The sequence below is a fragment of the Bombina bombina genome, chromosome 6 (assembly GCF_027579735.1).
Source record: "Bombina bombina isolate aBomBom1 chromosome 6, aBomBom1.pri, whole genome shotgun sequence".
NCBI classification, from domain to species: domain Eukaryota; kingdom Metazoa; phylum Chordata; class Amphibia; order Anura; family Bombinatoridae; genus Bombina; species Bombina bombina.
This window is the reverse complement of record NC_069504.1, coordinates 307,906,087-307,925,651: the sequence shown is the minus strand read 5'-3', so window position 1 is coordinate 307,925,651 and position 19,565 is coordinate 307,906,087. Positions and strand designations below refer to the sequence as shown.

The following is a 19,565-nucleotide window of genomic DNA, read 5'->3' as shown; positions in this document are numbered from 1 at the left end:
CAAACTAGATCGTCAATAGAACCTGCCAGGAATACATCTCCTTCTACATCATCAGAACATTGAGAAAGTGATCAGTTTGTTTGTGATAGCAGTGGTACATTTCTTCTAGTGATAGAGTATTATCTACTTCTTTAAGCAATTGATCGAGGGTGGGTACTTGAGATTTTTTCCAAAAACGGGTAATTAATCTCTTCGCACTTTTAAGTAAGATTTTTTAGTAGTGTTAAGCGATAGTGACAGGATGTTGAGAAGAACTATTTGTGGATTCAAAGCCAATTGCAAGTTCAATTTTTGGTTAATTACCTGTTGCAGCTGATCCCGGAATTTCCTCAATCTAGGGCAAAACCACCATATGTGTGATGGAGTGGCACATTCTCCACAAGCTCTCCAACAGCTAGGGGAAGCTGCCGGATATATCTGATGTAGGCGAGAAGGCGTAAGGTACCATCTCGACAGTACCTTGTAGTTCGTTTTAACTATGGCCGAGGAGATGAAAGATTTTTTGGTGGACAAATAACTTTTCCTCCAGTCAACTTCTGTCAGTGAAATATTTAGTTCCTTTTCCCATTGGTCACAAAATGTGGGGAGTTTACTATCATGTAGTGCTACCAATACTCTATAGGTAAGTGAGATGAGATATTTAGGCGTGTTAGCCATTAAGCATATATTTCTCCAACATTGGTGTGTCCGGTCCACGGCGTCATCCTTACTTGTGGGATATCTCTTCCCCAACAGGAAATGGCAAAGAGTCCCAGCAAAGCTGGCCATATAGTCCCTCCTAGGCTCCGCCCACCCCAGTCATTCTCTTTGCCGTTGCACAGGCAACATCTCCACGGAGATGGTTAAGAGTTTTTTGGTGTTTAAATGTAGTTTTTATTCTTCTATCAAGTGTTTGTTATTTTAAAATAGTGCTGGTATGTACTATTTACTCTGAAACAGAAAAGGATGAAGATTTCTGTTTGTGAGAGGAAGATGATTTTAGCAGACAGTAACTAAAATCGATTGCTGTTTCCACATAGGACTGTTGAGATGAAGTAACTTCAGTTGGGGGAAACAGTTAGCAGACTTTTCTGCTTAAGGTATGACTAGCCATATTTCTAACAAGACCATGTAATGCTGGAAGGCTGTCATTTCCCCTCATGGGGACCGGTAAGCCATTTTCTTAGTCAAACAAACAGAATAAAGGGCTTAATATGGGCTAAAAAAATGGTAGACATTTTTATGGGCTAAATCGATTGCTTTATTTGGGCATTTTATTCATATTTATGCTGACAATTCGCATTTATAAACTTGGGGAACGTTTATTAAACGGCAGGCACTTTGTTAGACACCTTTTCCAGTCAGGGGGCCTTCCTAGTTGTAGACTGAGCCTCATTTTCGCGCCATTACTGCGCAGTTGTTTTTTGAGAGCAGGGCATGCAGATGCATGTGTGAGGATCTGAAATTTGCTGGAAAAGCTTCTAGAAGGCGTCAATTGGTATCGTATTCCCCTCTGAGCTTGGTTGGGTCTCAGCAAAGGCTATAGCTGGGACTGTATAGGGGTTAAATTTGTAAACGGCTCCGGTTCCGTTATTTTAAGGGTTAAAGCTCTGAAATTTGGTGTGCAATACTCTTAATGCTTTAAGACACTGTGGTGAAATTTTGGTAATTTTTGAACAATTCCTTCATACTTTTTCACATATTCAGTAATAAAGTGTTTTCTGTTTAAAATTTAAAGAGACAGAAACGGTTTTGTTTTAAAACGTTTTTTGTGCTTTGTTGACAAGTTTAAGCCTGTTTAACATGTCTGTGCCTTCAGATAAGCTATGTTCTATATGTATGAAAGCCAATGTGTCTCCCCATTTAAATTTATGTGATAATTGTGCCATAGCGTCCAAACAAAGTAAGGACAGTACTGCCACAGATAATGAAATTGCCCAAGATGATTCCTCAGATGAGGGGAGTAAACATGATACTACATCATCTCCTTCTGTGTCTACACCAGTTTTGCCCACACAGGAGGCCCCTAGTACATCTAGTGCGCCAATGCTTATTACCATGCAACAATTAACGGCTGTAATGGATAACTCCATAGCAAATATTTTATCCAAAATGCCTACTTATCAGAGAAAGCGCGATTGCTCTGTTTTAAACACTGAAGAGCAGGAGGGCGCTGATGATAATTGTTCTGTCATACCCTCACACCAATCTGAAGGGGCCATGAGGGAGGTTTTGTCAGATGGAGAAATTTCAGATTCAGGAAAAATTTCTCAACAAGCTGAACCTGATGTTGTGACATTTAAATTTAAATTAGAACATCTCCGCGCACTGCTTAAGGAGGTGTTATCTACTCTGGATGATTGTGACAACTTGGTCATTCCAGAGAAATTATGCAAGATGGACAAGTTCCTAGAGGTTCCGGTGCACCCCGACGCTTTTCCTATACCCAAGCGGGTGGCGGACATAGTAAATAAGGAGTGGGAAAAGCCCGGCATACCTTTTGTTCCCCCCCCTATATTTAAGAAATTATTTCCTATGGTCGACCCCAGAAAGGACTTATGGCAGACAGTCCCTAAGGTCGAGGGGGCAGTTTCTACTCTAAACAAACGCACTACTATTCCTATCGAAGATAGTTGTGCTTTCAAAGATCCTATGGATAAAAAATTGGAGGGTTTGCTTAAAAAGATTTTTGTACAGCAAGGTTACCTTCTACAACCCATTTCGTGCATTGTTCCTGTCACTACAGCAGCGTGGTTCTGGTTCGAGGAACTAGAAAAGTCGCTCAGTAGAGAGACTCCATATGAGGAGGTTATGGACAGAGTTCACGCACTTAAGTTGGCTAACTCTTTTATTTTAAATGCCGCTTTGCAATTAGCTAGATTAGCGGCGAAAAATTCAGGGTTTGCTATCGTGGCGCGCAGAGCGCTTTGGCTAAAGTCTTGGTCAGCGGATGTGTCATCCAAGACAAAATTGCTTAACATCCCTTTCAAAGGTAAAACTCTATTTGGACCAGAATTGAAAGAGATTATTTCAGACAACACCGGGGGAAAGGGCCACGCCCTTCCACAAGATAGGCCTTTCAAGGCCAAAAATAAGTCTAATTTTCGTTCCTTTCGCAATTTCAGGAACGGACCGGCCTCTAATTCTGCATCCTCTAAGCAAGAGGGTAATGCTTCACAACCCAAACCAGCCTGGAAACCGATGCAAGGCTGGAACAAGGGTAAGCAGGCCAAGAAGCCTGCCGCTGCTAACAAAACAGCATGAAGGAGTAGCCCCCGATCCGGGACCGGATCTAGTGGGGGGCAGACTCTCTCTCTTTGCTCAGGCTTGGGCAAGAGATGTTCAGGATCCCTGGGCGCTAGAAATAGTTTCTCAAGGTTATCTCCTGGAATTCAGGGAACTACCCCCAAGGGGAAGGTTCCACATGTCTCACTTATCCTCAAACCAAATAAAGAGACAGGCGTTCTTACATTGTGTAGAAGACCTGTTAAAGATGGGAGTGATACACCCAGTTCCAATAAAGGAACAAGGAATGGGATTTTATTCCAATCTGTTCGTAGTTCCCAAAAAAGAGGGAACTTTCAGACCAATTTTGGATTTGAAGATCCTAAACAAATTTCTCAGGGTACCATCGTTCAAGATGGAAACCATTCGAACGATTCTACCCACTATCCAGGAAAGTCAATTTATGACTACCGTGGATCTAAAGGATGCGTACCTACATATTCCTATCCACAAAGAACATCATCAGTTCCTAAGGTTCGCTTTTCTGGACAAGCATTACCAGTTTGTGGCCCTCCCATTCGGGTTAGCCACTGCTCCAAGGATTTTCACAAAGGTACTAGGGTCCCTTCTAGCGGTTCTAAGACCGAGGGGCATTGCAGTAGTACCTTACTTGGACGACATTCTAATACAAGCGTCGTCCCTGTCAAAAGCAAAGGCTCATACAGACATCGTTCTGGCCTTTCTCAGATCACACGGATGGAAGGTGAACATAGAAAAAAAGTTCTCTGTCTCCGTCGACAAGAGTTCCCTTCTTGGGAACAATAATAGATTCCTTAGAAATGAGGATTTTTCTGACAGAGGTCAAAAAATCAAAACTTCTAAGCTCTTGTCAAGTTCTTCATTCTGTTCCTCGTCCTTCCATAGCGCAGTGCATGGAAGTAGTAGGGTTGATGGTTGCAGCAATGGACATAGTTCCTTTTGCACAAATTCATCTAAGACCATTACAACTGTGCATGCTCAAACAGTGGAATGGGGACTATACAGACTTGTCTCCAATGATTCAAGTAGATCAGAAGACCAGAGATTCACTCCGTTGGTGGCTGACCCTGGACCATCTGTCCCAGGGAATGAGCTTCCGCAGACCAGAGTGGGTCATTGTCACGACCGACGCCAGTCTAGTGGGCTGGGGCGCGGTCTGGGAATCCCTGAAAGCTCAGGGTCTATGGTCTCGGGAAGAGTCTCTTCTCCCGATAAACATTCTGGAACTGAGAGCGATATTCAATGCTCTCAGGGCTTGGCCTCAACTAGCAAAGGCCAGATTCATAAGGTTCCAATCAGACAACATGACGACCGTTGCGTATATCAATCATCAGGGGGGAACAAGGAGTTCCCTGGCGATGAAAGAAGTGACCAAAATAATTCAATGGGCGGAGGATCACTCCTGTCACCTGTCTGCGATCCACATCCCAGGTGTGGAAAACTGGGAGGCGGATTTTCTGAGTCGTCAGACATTCCATCCGGGGGAGTGGGAACTCCATCTGGAGATCTTTGCCCAAATAACTCAATTATGGGGCATTCCAGACATGGATCTGATGGCGTCTCGTCAGAACTTCAAGGTTCCTTGCTACGGGCCCAGATCCAGGGATCCCAAGGCGACTCTAGTAGATGCACTAGTAGCACCTTGGACCTTCAACCTAGCTTATGTATTTCCACCGTTTCCTCTCATTCCCAGGCTGGTAGCCAGGATCAATCAGGAGAGGGCCTCGGTGATCTTGATAGCTCCTGCGTGGCCACGCAGGACTTGGTATGCAGACCTGGTGAATATGTCATCGGTTCCACCATGGAAGCTACCTTTGAGACAGGACCTTCTTGTTCAGGGTCCATTCGAACATCCAAATCTGGTCTCCCTCCAGCTGACGGCTTGGAGATTGAACGCTTGATTCTATCGAAGCGTGGGTTTTCAGATTCTGTGATAGATACTCTGGTTCAGGCCAGAAAACCGGTAACTAGAAAGATTTACCATAAAATATGGAAAAGATATATCTGTTGGTGTGAATCCAAAGGATTCCCATGGAATAAGATAAAAATTCCTAAGATTCTCTCCTTTCTACATGAAGGTTTGGAGAAAGGATTATCTGCAAGTTCTCTAAAGGGACAGATCTCTGCTTTATCTGTCTTACTACACAAAAGACTGGCAGCTGTGCCAGATGTTCAAGCATTTGTTCAGGCTCTGGTTAGGATCAAGCCTGTTTACAGACCTTTGACTCCTCCCTGGAGTCTAAATCTAGTTCTTTCAGTTCTTCAAGGGGTTCCGTTTGAACCTTTACATTCCATAGATATTAAGTTACTATCTTGGAAAGTTTTGTTTTTGGTTGCAATTTCTTCTGCTAGAAGAGTTTCAGAGTTATCTGCTCTGCAGTGTTCTCCGCCCTATCTGGTGTTCCATGCAGATAAGGTGGTTTTGCGTACTAAACCTGGTTTTCTTCCTAAGGTTGTTTCTAACATAAATATTAACCAGGAGATAGTTGTACCTTCTTTATGTCCGAATCCAGTTTCAAAGAAGGTACGTTTGTTACACAATTTGGACGTAGTCCGTGCTCTAAAATTCTATTTAGAGGCTACAAAAGATTTCAGACAAACATCTTCCTTGTTTGTTGTTTATTCTGGTAAAAGGAGAGGTCAAAAAGCGACTTCTACCTCTCTTTCCTTTTGGCTTAAAAGCATCATCCAATTGGCTTATGAGACTGCCGGACGGCAGCCTCCTGAAAGAATCACAGCTCACTCCACTAGGGCTGTGGCTTCCACATGGGCCTTCAAGAACGAGGCTTCTGTTGACCAGATATGTAAGGCAGCGACTTGGTCTTCACTGCACACTTTTGCCAAATTTTACAAATTTGATACTTTTGCTTCTTCGGAGGCTATTTTTGGGAGAAAGGTTTTGCAAGCTGTGGTGCCTTCCGTTTTGGTAACCTGATTTGCTCCCTCCCTTCATCCGTGTCCTAAAGCTTTGGTATTGGTTCCCACAAGTAAGGATGACGCCGTGGACCGGACACACCAATGTTGGAGAAAACAGAATTTATGCTTACCTGATAAATTACTTTCTCCAACGGTGTGTCCGGTCCACGGCCCGCCCTGGTTTTTTAATCAGGTCTGATGAATTATTTTCTCTAACTACAGTCACCACGGTACCATATGGTTTCTCCTATATATATTTCCTCCTGTCCGTCGGTCGAATGACTGGGGTGGGCGGAGCCTAGGAGGGACTATATGGCCAGCTTTGCTGGGAGTCTTTGCCATTTCCTGTTGGGGAAGAGATATCCCACAAGTAAGGATGACGCCGTGGACCGAACACACCGTTGGAGAAAGTAATTTATCAGGTAAGCATAAATTCTGTTTTTCAAACAGGGTGAGTTCTCTGGTAAAGTGGTGTTTATTAACATGATTTTGAATGAAGTGTCTAACCTGTAAGTATGTAAACCATTTGTCAAACGGGTGTCCTATTTCTTTTTTAGATCAAGTTGTATCTTGAACATTCCGTTTTTGAAAAGCGAGTACATTGGGAGGTATGAGGGAATCCCTTCATAGGGCCTGGGGTGATAAGAACTTAATCCAGAATAAAATTTCCTATTTATTATTGGTGTGAGAGGCAAAAATGCGGTAGATATATGTTGGTGCAGGTGTATTGCTTTATCCCATATTTTAAGGGTTTAGTTAATAATAGGGTTTGTGAGGGCTGAAGCAGGTCGCAATGCCCGGGGTATCCAGCAGAGAGTTCCCAGAGGGAAGTCTCCTAGAAGTTGTGATTCCATGGAGACCCACAACTTGGGGTTATGAGTGTTGTTTGATGTGGCAATACGAGAAAGGTGATTGGCCCAAGAATAATTAATTAGATTAGGGAGACCAAGGCCCCCTTGCTCTTTGGGGAGAAATAGTGTGGCACATGATACTCTTAGTTTATTGTAGGACCAAATAAAATTGTTTATGGGGCTTTGTAAAGAAGTCAGGTACGATGTGGAGGGTGCAACTACTAAGGTTTGTATGAGGTATAGAATTTTTGGGAGAATGGACATCTTGACTGCGTTAATTCGACCGAGCTATGAGAGATGGCCGGACCTATGCCAGTTGTGTATTTCAAATCAATATTTTTTTTAAGTTTCATAAAGTTTGTCTCAATTGTTTGTAACAGAGTGGGCATAACAGTCAGACTTAGATATTTTAATGAGTTGGAGCTAAGGAAATCTGTGTTTGCTGATATAAAGCAGCAATCTATGTGGTCTAAATGTAAGGGCATTATCACAGACTTCTCCATGTTAATTGAAAAATTGGAGTGTTTGTTCTCTCGTAAAGCGTCAAGAAGGGGAGGTAAGGAATGTCGTGGATCCGTTATAGTAAAGAGGATGTCATCCGCAAAGAGCAAACACTTATTGTGGGTATCACCCAGCTGTGCAACATTTTTAACTTATTTTAATAAATCCATCTTTTATCTCAACCTTGCTCTTCCTTACCGTTATTGGATACCTGCTTGGGAACCTGCATTACGTAGACCTATCGTAGGTGTTACTAAACTATTGGCTGTGTTCCTTCCGTTAGAACCGGAAGCTGTGACATCACTGGAGATGAGCCCCTTCGAGGCTCAGCTGCTCTGTTGGAGTGTTCGAGTCAGCCGAACGGCTCTGAAGCCTCGGTCCGTGTTGTATTGCACTGGATGTGCTTCTCCATTTGTGAGTACCTTTTCTGACGTTGCTACACGCCATTGTATTGTCTTTGAGTTATTGTACCAAAGGGCGCCTCTTCTTTTTTTGTCTTATAGGACTTGATATCTTTTATACTACGCAGGGCAGCATTACTGATATTTCCCCAGGTTTAAGGCTCACTTAAAGTATTTTTCTAAAGATTTTACTTGTTATTCCGCCTTCAAGTAAGCGGAAGCGCAAATATATTTCCCCTATTTCCTTGCTTAGGGGTGAGGTGCATCCTGTTTAAAAGGCTATTAAGTCTGTTTAGATATCCAACTCTGAGCTTCTTCCCTATCTGAGAGGGAACTATCTTCAGAAGACTTGTCCTCAGATTCAGGAATCTGAGGAGGTTACCTTTCAATTCAAGTTTGAGCATATTTGTTTCTTACTTAAAGGGACATTAAACCCAAAACATTTATTTCATGATTCAGACAGAGAATACAATTTTAAACAACATTTCAATTTACTTCTATTATCTAATTTTCTTCATTCTTTAGACATTCTTTGTTAAAGATATAAAAATGGACACGGGTGAGCCAATCACATGAGGCATCTATGTGCAGCCCCCAATCAGAAGCTACTGAGCCTATCTAGATATGCTTTTCAGGAAATGATATCAATATAATGAAGCAAATTAGACAATAGAAGTACATTAGAAAGTTGTTTAAAATGGTATTCTCCATCTCAATGATGAAAGAAAAAATTTGGGTTTAATGTCCCTTTATTGAAGTTTTGAAGACTATACGTTAAATAGCCTTATTTAACAAAAACAATAACATTGTATTTCATTTTTACTGCTTGCCCCTCCCTCCTCACACTTAGGTAATTGTGCAGATCTATTCCACTCCAAACAATCTTCTACTCATTGAGCTTCTTGAAATTTGGCAAGAGTTAATTCTGTGTACATTGATTTGTAGGGGAGCAATGGCATTACAGGGACAGTAAAGTCAAAATTAAACTTTCCTGATTCAGATAGAACAAGACATGTTAAAAACCTTTCCAATTTACTTCTATTATCTCATTTTATTTGTTCTCTTGGTATCCATTGTTTACAAGCATACATAGGTAGGCTCAGGAGCAATGCACTATTGTGAGCTAGCTGCTTGTCATTGGCTCACCCAATGTGTTCATCTAGCTCCAAGTAGAGCATTGTTCTCCTCCAACACATTATATTTAGAGGATTAAGTAAATTTAAAATTGTATGCTCTATCTGAAAAAAAAAAAAAATTGGGGTTATGTCCCTTAATGGGACAGTCAACACCAGAATTTTTGTTGTTCTAAAAGATAGATAATCCCTGTATTACCCATTCCCCAGTTTTGCATAACCAACACAATTATAATAATACACATTTTATCTCCGTAATTACCTTGTATCTAAACCTCTGCAGACTACCCCCTTATTTTAGTTATTTTGACAGACTTTCTGTAATGCTCGTGGGATATTCCACTATCAGACCAAACTTTGCTAGTAGTCTTCTTATCCCGGCATCAAGTGGAATGATAGGAAATATCCCAGAGCAGAGAGAGAGTTTGTAAAATGAGGTAAACAGTACTCACTGAAGGCAGGGCAGTACTCAGTGGCAACAAGAAGGTAATCCAGAAGTATGGCATTTCAGGGGTAAACCAATAGAATGACTGGGAACATGCAGGAGCCAGCAACAAAAGGATATCCAGCAGTATAACAGTTTAGGGGTAAACCAATAGAAGGACCGGGAACAGGCAGGAGTCAGCAACAAAAGGATATCCAGCAGTATAGCAGTTCAGGGGTTAACCAATAGAATGGTCAGACTTTTGTTCAGCAACAAAGTAGCAATCCAGTAGTTCAGGGCTTAAGCAAGCAGAGTAGTCAAACAAGCAGAGTTCAGTATCAGTATAGCAATCCAGTAGTTCAGGGGTTAAGGCAAGCAGAGTAGTCAAACAAGCAGAGTTAAGTATCAGTATAGCAATCCAGTAGTTCAGGGGTCAAGGCAAGCAGAGTAGTCAAACAGGCAGGGCTCATTAACAGAGTATAAATATAGCAATCCAGTAAACAGAAATACAGCACCCAGGAGAACACGAAGTAACACCTATACTTGGGCACAGGTGAGAGAGACTGAGGCACTTACATAGGGAAGACAGGGCGGGAGGTGATGATGTCATCACCGTGCTGCAGTTACACTGCCGCTTCCCTAGCACAAGGAGGACTGCCTGCGTCCGTGGCAACGGCCACAGCAGAGCGGAGGAGCAGCGTGACACTTGCATTTTAGCCAATCAGTGCTCACTCCTCAGTAAATTCACATGCATGAGCTCAACGTTATCTACATGAAACACATGAACTAACACCCTCTAGTGGTGAAAAACTGTTAAAGTGCATTTAGATTAGAGGCGGCCTTCAAGGTCTAAAAAATTAGCATATGAACCTCCTAGGTTTAGCTTTCAACTAAGAATACCAAGAGAACAAAGCAAAATTGGTGATCAAAGTAAATTGGAAAGTTGTTTAAAATTACATGCCCTATTTGAATCATGAAAGTTTTTTTTTTTACTTGACTGTCCCTTGTGTGCTAACGACGGCTTTGAGCCGTCGCAGAGTTTCCCATTCTGGTGCTAATGACGGCTCAGAGCCGTCGCTACCACCTTGGGGAGATCTGGGAGCACCCACCCGCTCCTACCCCGGCGATCGTGCCTGTAGGCATCGCTGGGGCTTCCCATTTTGTGTGGTGACGTCATGCGCAATAACGTGATGACGTCACCGCGCAACTTTATACTTAATAATGTTAAGTATAGGAGCAGGGGGCATGCAACTTAGAAGCCTGTATCTCAGGCATCTAAGCAGCTACAGGCCCTAACCTTTCCAACAGTGTAAGTCTTGGGGGTCTGAAAAAAATAAAAAAAAAAAAGTTAAAAAAAAAATTGTTCAAAAACAAACAAAAAAAACATTAAAAAATCTTAGCACCTAGGTGGGAAAGTGCTTAGCACTCAAAGGGTTAAATGTGTATTTCTCAAGATATTTTATTTTATAACATTTTTTGCTTTAAAGAAAAGGTTTGTTATTTCTACAGAAACAAATTCACAGTTTTGAGAACTACAAAAAACAAGAATATGTGATAATATCTTCTAGTCAGAAGACATGCCAAAAATAATCTTACAGAAACCTTTGGGAGAGCATGGCATTGTGAATTAATTAATGGAATTAATTTATAAAAAAAATTAAACATTTCAGCCGTGAATATACACCATCATGCTACATAATTAAAATCTAATCCTTATTTCCGGATGAATAACCTTTTGGATTATAATGTACCTTAAATAGAAACTATATTTAGATAGATCTTTCATCCAAAAAAAACCCATTTAAAAAAAAAAGAAAAAAATAATAAAAAAAATATTTTAATCCACCCTGATTTCCAAGGAATGGAACAAGCCGGAGGTTCTGCTTATTCCTTCTCCTAAATTTTAAAAGACTGTTTCCTGTTCTGAAGATTGCAAGATAATTATTTGCATCTAGATCACTTCTGATAGGGCCTCTTCTCCAATCAGTTCCATTTATTTGTTTTTAGTTCGACAACATTACAACGGTATCTTATATCAGTCATCAGGGTGGTACTCACAGTGTTCTCGCATTCTGAATTGGGAAGAAGTCCATCAGTGTACCATCTCAGCAATTATCATTCCCGGAGTCAACAATTAGGAAGTGGATTATTTGAGTTGTCAGACCTAAATCAGTAAATTTTCAATCAGTGTATTACTGGGGTTTTCCGGAGATCAACTTGATGGCTTTTTGCCTCAATCACAAACTTCTTAAATATGGGTTGAGGTTGAGAGATCCTCAATCGGTATTAATAGATGCACTAGCATCTTCTTGGCCCTTCCATCTAGTTAATCTGCTTTCACCAATTGTTTTCCTCCCAAGAGTGATTGCTCGGATCAAACAAGAGCAAATTTGAGCAAACATAATAACTACTGCTTGGCCCTGCGGGAAATGGTATGCAGATCTGGTTCAGATGTCCTTTGTGCCTTCTGGTGTCTTCCTCAACGTCCAGATCTTCTATCTCAAGGTCCATTCTATTATCAAATTCTTTAGTCACTCAATCTAACTGCTTGGAGATTGAATGCTTAGTTCTTTCTCAGAGGGTTTTTTCTTATTCCGTAATAGATTCCTTGATTCAAACATATATTTTTCCTGGTGTTTGGATAGAGGATATACATGGAATTCTGTTAGAATTCCTTGAATCTTTCAGTTCCTTCAAGATGGCCTAGATAATGGTCTATCAGTCAGCACTCCGAAGGGTCATATTTTAGAGGTTTCTGTTTTGTTGCACAGAAAGTTTGCTTATCTTCCAGATATTCAGGCTTTGATTCAGGCTTTGGTTAGAATTAGACCTGTGGACAAGCCTCTTTCTCCACCATGGAGTTTGAATCTGGTGCTAAGAGTCTTGCAATCTTCTCCCTATGCATACGTTAGATATTCAATTGTTATCATTGAAGGTTTTGTTTTTTTAGCTATTTCCTTGGCTAGGAGAGTATCTGAATTGGCAGCTCTCTCTTGTGATCCTCCGTATCTGGTGTTTCATCAGGGCAAAGCTGTTCTGCGAACTTTGTCTAGATTCCTACCTAATATTTGTCAACTTTATTTGGAGAATATTAACCAAGAAATCATGGTTCATTCCTTATGCCCTAACCCAAAATCTTAAAGAGATTATTACATAACTTGGATGTAGTTAGGGCATTGACGTTTTATCTACAGGCAACTAAAGACTTTCAGCAATCTTGCAGTTTGTTTTGTTTTCAGGGAAGCATAAGGGCCAGAAATGGAAATGAGTGGGGGGGGTCAGTCGTTGCCTTTATGTATTACAGCTTATTTTACTTGTTTTGTGTCTACTTCTTCGGCTTTGAAGAATGAGGCATCAGTAGAACAAATTTGCAAGGCTGCAACATGGTCGTCTTTACACATTTTCACTAAATGTTATCATTTTTATATTTTTGCATGTGCTGAAACAGCTTTTGGCAGGAAAGCTCTTTAGGCTGTAATTGGTAAAATCTAGGACTCCACAGCTTGGGTATTAGTTCCCAAGAGAAATAAATTGTGGACTCTCACCATGAGAAAGAAAACCTAATTTATTCTTACCTGATAAATTCCTTTCTTTCTTGGTGGGGAGAGTCCACAAAACCCTCCCAATTTTTTTCCTGGTGGGGTCAGTTCTAGTTTGCACCTGTTTACCTTTATATCTTTCTTCCATTCTTAACTACAAAAACATACTGGTAGGGTCAGGGAAGTAGGAGGGATATGAAAGCTCTGGATGTATGGTGTCTTTGCCTCCTCCTGGTGTCCGGTTATGATTTCCCAACAGTAATCTCACCACCAAGAATGGAATTTATCAAGTAAGAATAAATTATGTTTTTTTTGTATATTTTATGTTTTCTAGCTGCTATTGATGAGCCACCCAAGCCCAATTTGAGGAGCAGGCTATATGATAATGATTATGATAATGATTTTCTGTTAATAATATACATTTCCTTTTTACAGCCCCCTCAACTACACAATCATGTTCTGTTGAGAGAAATATATCTGGATGATAACAGTTTATCAAGACTGGATGAAATTTCATCATATTGGCTGCCACTATTACAAGTTTTTTCAGTGTCTAAGAACAGGTAAAGTTTTGACAATGAATTGTTGGCTAAATGATTTAACTGTTTACATAAGAAAGCATCATCTACACCTAATATCAATTTGTTTTATCACTTGCTAAGCGGTGTCTGAGTAATGCGCCAGCCAAAGCAGTACCTACATTCTCATGTGTTCGAGTATCCTGCATCAACTTGTAGATGTTGATGCATATACATTTCCGGGTATTGGATATATTTTTGTTTGAAAATGTGCTTTCCATTTTAAACAGGAGGTAATGAGAGGGGTGAATGAAAGTGGGAGTGGAGACAGAGAGGCAACACACAAAAGATGTAAGTGAAAGTGATGCAACATAGCTATAAAAAGCTGACTAAAAAATATCACCTGAACAGACATCTGTATGTAAAAAGGAAAATATATTTACCTTAAAACTTTTAAATTATTCACACCCCACTGTAAAGAGTGCTAGTCCCAGGACTTGTGAGGGAGTTTGTATCTGGCATGTGCAGGCACAGTCATGTTATTTTGCTATTCAGTTTAAGTAGGTTTCCTGTGAAATTTCATGAGATCACAGTAAAGCAATGCATGACCTAAGCACTGCTGATGTTGATTGGTTATTGTTTTTCCAACTTGCAACTTTACAGCAGCTGAAGGATAAATGTTCACAGAGCACTTACTCTGGTGAGCTGAAGACATTTTGTGGTAAAATATCTTCTCTTTTTACATAGAGATGTTCAGGTGATATTTTCATGTCAGCTTTTTAAAGCTATGCTGCATCACTTTTAGGTGATTTAGCATATGAGTATTATGTCTCTTAAGTGGATGATGCAATTGACAAATTTGTGTGGCACTGTTTGCAACTTCTAAAACAAAACAAACAAATATATATATAAATATAAAGAAGTTAAATATTCCCTTGTGGATTCATTTTCATGAAATACAATTGATTTGTTTATTGTTTTTTGAAGGTCTATAACTTAATTTTTATGTCATTATTACAGGTTTTGTAAACGCAACCTGACAAAAACATTGCCATAATATTTTCATATAATAATACAAAATAATGTAATTTTATCAAATACTTTAATGTATAAGCTACTATATTTAATGTAACTATAATGATTTATTAAATACTAGTCCTAAAGCCCGTTCACATGAGCCATTTTTTTGCAGTACAGCGGTCCCACCCCTTGCGCTCTCTCCCTGACCCCTCTCTTTTGCTCTCTCTCCCTGACCCCTCTCTTTTGCTCTCTCTCTCTCCCCTCTCTTTTTCTCTCTCTCTCCCCCTCTCTTTTTCTCTCTCTCTCCCCCTCTCTTTCTCTTGTAAGATGTATCAAGTCCACGGATTCATCCTTACTTGTGGGATATTCTCCTTCCCAACAGGAAGTGGCAAAGAGAGCACCAACAGCAGAGCTGTCTATATAGCTCTCCCTTAACTCCACCCCCCAGTAATTCTCTTAACCTACTCTAAGAAACTAGGAAGGGCAGAGCGAGTGTGGTGACAAAAATTTTAGTTTTTTATTTCTCAAGCAAAAGTTTGCTATTTTAAATGGTACCGGTGTGTACTATTTACTCTCTGGCAGAAAAGGGATGAAGATTTCTGCAAGGAGGATTATGATCTTAGCACTTTGTAACTAAGATCCACTGCTGTTCTCACAAGGGCTGAAGAGTACAGAAAAACTTCAGTTGGGGGAACGGTTTGCATGCTAAGCTGCATATGAGGTATGTTCAGTCTATATTTTTTCTAGATAGACTGTGTTAATTCTAGAAAAGGCTGGCAATATCCACATGAGGGAAGGGTAAGCTGTATTCAGACACTTGGATAGGAATTTCAGCTTGCTTGAAGGGCTCATAAGTTACTGGTGACACTGTTAGGAAAAAATGTTTTTGTTTGTTCAGTGAATGATGCAATTATAACATTTTTTTGAAGGGACTAAAGAGGTCATTGTGTCTGTTTTAGGGTTTTTTAACCCACATGGTTAATTAAGAGACACTCAGGTGTTTTTCTAATAGGCCTCAAAACATCAAGTGAGGTGGGAGGGGCCTATTTTCGCGCCTCAGTTGCGCAGTTTCTTTTCCTTTGAGACATCCAACTGCTTCTCCAGTGGTTCCTGCTGTGTTTGAGGGCTGTAAAGGAGTTTTTTTTCCCCCACAAATAGTTCTGAAGGGCAGGTATGAGCCAGCTGTGGCAAGGTGCTGAAAGTCTTTCTTACCGGTTTTGACGTTTTTTCAATCCGGTTTTACCATTAAGGGGTTAATTGTTTATTTGCATAGCTGTGCAAAGTTACTAAGGCTGTAAGATACTGTAAAAATTTCGTTTAGTTTACTGCTTTTTTACACTGTTTTGCAGAACTTGTGCAGCTTTTTTTCTCTTAAAGGCACAGTACCATTATACCATTATGTTATTTACTTTGATTACAGTGTTTTCCAAGCTTGCTTGTTACATTGCTAGCCTGTTTAACATGTCTGACACCAAGGAAAATCCTTGTTCAATATGTTTGGAAGCCATTGTGGAACCCCCTCTTAGAATGTGTCCCAATTGTACTGATATGTCTATAAACTATAAAGAACATATATTAGCACTTAAAAATAGAACAATAGATGATTCTCAGTCAGAAGTAAATGAGGGTTCGCCATCTAGCTCTCCCCAAGTGTCACAACCAGTAACGCCCGCACAAGTGATGCCAAGTAACTCTAGTGCGTCAAATTCTTTTACTTTACAAGACATGGCCACAGTTATGAATACAACCCTCACTGAGGTTTTATCTAAACTGCCTGGTTTACAAGGAAAGCGGGACAGCTCTGGGTTAAGGAAAAATGCTGAGCCGTCTAATGCTTTAGTAGCCGTATCTGATATGCCCTCACAATGCTCTGAAGGGGTGAGGGATTTGTTATCTGAGGGAGAAATTTCTGATTCAGGAAAGATGCTTCCTCAGACAGATTCTGATATGACGGCCTTTAAATTTAAGCTTGAACACCTCCGCTTATTGCTTAGGGAGGTATTAGCAACTCTAGATGATTGTGACCCTATAGTGGTCCCAGAGAAATTGTGTAAAATGGATGTTTTTCCAGTCCCTAAGAGGATTGTGAATATTATTGCTAAGGAGTGGGATAGACCAGGTATTCCGTTCACTCCCCCTCCTGTTTTTAAGAAAATGTTTCCCATATCTGACACCATAAGGGACTCATGGCAGACAGTTCCTAAGGTGGAGGGAGCTATTTCTACTCTGTCTAAGCGTACAACTATACCTATCGAAGACAGTTGTGCTTTCAGAGATACTATGGATAAAAAATTAGAGGGTCTCTTGAAGAAAATTTTTGTTCATCAAGGTTTTTCTCTCCAACCTATTGTGTGCATTGTTCCTGTAACGACTGCAGCTGCTTTCTGGTTTGAGGCTCTAGAGGAGGCTCTTCAAATGGAGACTCCGTTAGAGGAGATTATGGACAGACTTAAGGCCCTTTAGTTGGCTAATTCTTTTATTACAGATGCTGCATTTCAACTGGCTAAATTAGCGGCAAAGAATTCAGGTTTTGCCATTTTAGCATGCAGGGCGTTATGGCTTAAGTCCTGGTCTGCTGATGTGTCATCTAAATCTAAACTTTTGAACATTCCTTTCAAAGGTAAGACCCTATGCGGGCCTGAACTGAAAGAGATTATTTCAGACATCACTGGAGGGAAAGGTCATGCCCTCCCTCAGGATAGATCAAGTAAGATGAGGACCAAACAGAATAATTTTCGTTCCTTTCGGAACTTTAAGAGTGGTCCCGCTTCAGCTTCCTCTACTGCAAAGCAAGAGGGGAATTTTTCCCAATCCAAGTCAGTCTGGAGACCTAACCAGGCTTGGAACAAGGGTAAACAGGCCAAGAAGCCTGCAGCTGCTTCTAAAACAGCATGAAGGGGTAGCCCCCGATCCGGGACCGGATCTAGCAGGGGGCAGGCTCTCTCTCTCTTTGCTCAGGCTTGGGCAAGAGATGTTCACGATCCCTGGGCTTTAGAAATTGTGTCCCAGGGGTATCTTCTGGAATTCAAAGACTCCCTTCCAAGGGGGAGATTTCACATTTCTCGATTGTCTGTAAACCAGACAGAGAGAGAGGCGTTCTTACGCTGTGTAGAAGACCTACATACTATGGGGGTGATCCGCCCAGTCCCAATAGAGGAACAGGGGCTAGGGTTTTATTCAAACCTGTTTGTGGTTCCCAAAAAAGAGGGAACTTTCAGACCAATCTTGGATCTCAAAATTCTAAACAAGTTCCTCAAGGTTCCATCATTCAAGATGGAGACTATTCGGACTATTCTACCTTTGATCCAGGAGGGTCAATATATGACTACCGTGGACTTAAAGGATGCGTATCTACACATTCCTATTCACAGAGAAAATCATTAATTTCTCAGATTCGCCTTTCTAAACAGGCATTACCAGTTTGTGGCCCTTCCCTTCGGGTTTACCACAGCTCCCAGAATTTTCACAAAAGTGCTAGGGTCCCTTCTGGCGGTTCTGCGACCACGGGGCATAGCAGTGGCGCCTTATCTAGACGACATCTTAATTCAGGCGTCGACTTTCCAGCTAGCCAAGTCTCACACGGACATCGTGTTGGCTTTTCTGAGAGCTCACGGTTGGGAGGTGAACATAAAAAAGAGTTCTCTCTTCCTTCTTACAAGAGTTTCCTTCCTAGGGACTCTGATAGACTCGGTAGAAATGAAAATATTTCTGACGGAGGTCAGAAAATTAAAACTCTTAACCACTTGCCGAGCTCTTCATTCAATTCCTCGGCCATCAGTGGCTCAGTGTATGGAGGTAATCAGACTCATGGTAGCGGCAATGGACATAGTTCCTTTTGCCCGCCTACACCTCAGACCACTGCAACTATGCATGCTCAAACAGTGGAATGGGGATTATGCAGATTTATCTCCTCAACTGCATCTGGAACAGGGGACCAGAGACTCTCTTCTCTGGTGGTTGTCTCATGACCACCTGTCTCAGGGAATGTGTTTCCGCAGGCCAGAGTGGCTCGTTGTAACGACAGATGCCAGCCTGCTAGGCTGGGGTGCAGTCTGGAACTCCCTGAAAGCACAGGGCTTATGGTCTCGGGAGGAAGCTCTCCTCCCGATAAACATTCTAGAACTGAGAGCGATATTAAATGCTCTTCAGGCGTGGCTTCAGCTTGCTGCGGCCAAATTCATCAGATTTCAGTTGGACAACATCACGACTGTAGCTTATATCATTCATCAAGGAGGAACAAGGAGTCCTATAGCGATGATGGAGGTAACCAAAATAATCCGGTGGGCAGAGGATCACTCTTGCCATCTCTCAGCAATCCACATCCCAGGGGTAGAGAATTGGGAGGCGGATTTTTCATCCGGGGGAGTGGGAACTCCATCCGGAGGTATTTGCGCAGCTGATTCAGCTATGGGGCACACCAGAATTGGATCTGATGGCGTCTCGTCAGAATGCCAAACTTCCTTGTTACGTGTCCAGGTCCCGGGATCCCAAGGCGGTACTGATAGATGCTCTAGCAGTGCCTTGGTCCTTCAATCTGGCCTATGTATTTCCACCGTTTCCTCTCCTCCCACGTCTGGTTGCCAGAATCAAGCAGGAGAGAGCTTCGGTAATTCTGATAGCACCTGCGTGGCCACGCAGGATTTGGTATGCAGTCCTAGTGGACATGTCCTTGGCTCCACCGTGGACTCTGCCAATGAGGCGGGACCTTCTAATCCAAGGTCCGTTCATGCATCCAAATCTAATTTCTCTGCGTCTGACTGCTTGGAGATTGAACGCCTGATTCTATCAAAGCGTGGTTTCTCTGAGTCAGTCATTGATACCCTGATTCAGGCTAGAAAGCCTGTCACCAGGAAGATCTATCATAAAATATCTTTATTGGTGTGAATCCAAAGGTTACTCGTGGAGTAAGATTAGGATTCCTAGAATATTGTCTTTTCTCCAAGAAGGTTTGGAGAAGGGATTATCTGCTATTTCCCTAAAAGGACAAATATCTGCTTTGTCTATTCTACTACACAAACG

At 41.4% G+C, this 19,565-nt stretch overlaps 1 protein-coding gene across 1 annotated transcript in view; it reads left to right on the top strand.

Moving 5' to 3' along the window:
- The window catches only part of LRRIQ1 (leucine rich repeats and IQ motif containing 1), a 725,247-nt gene that overhangs the window by 116,899 nt on the left and 588,783 nt on the right, over nucleotides 1-19,565 (top strand). Inside the window, exon 11 of the mRNA XM_053716929.1 lies at nucleotides 13,444-13,571. Coding sequence (XP_053572904.1) covers nucleotides 13,444-13,571 — 128 coding nt within the window. The remainder of the gene's footprint in view (nucleotides 1-13,443; nucleotides 13,572-19,565) is intronic.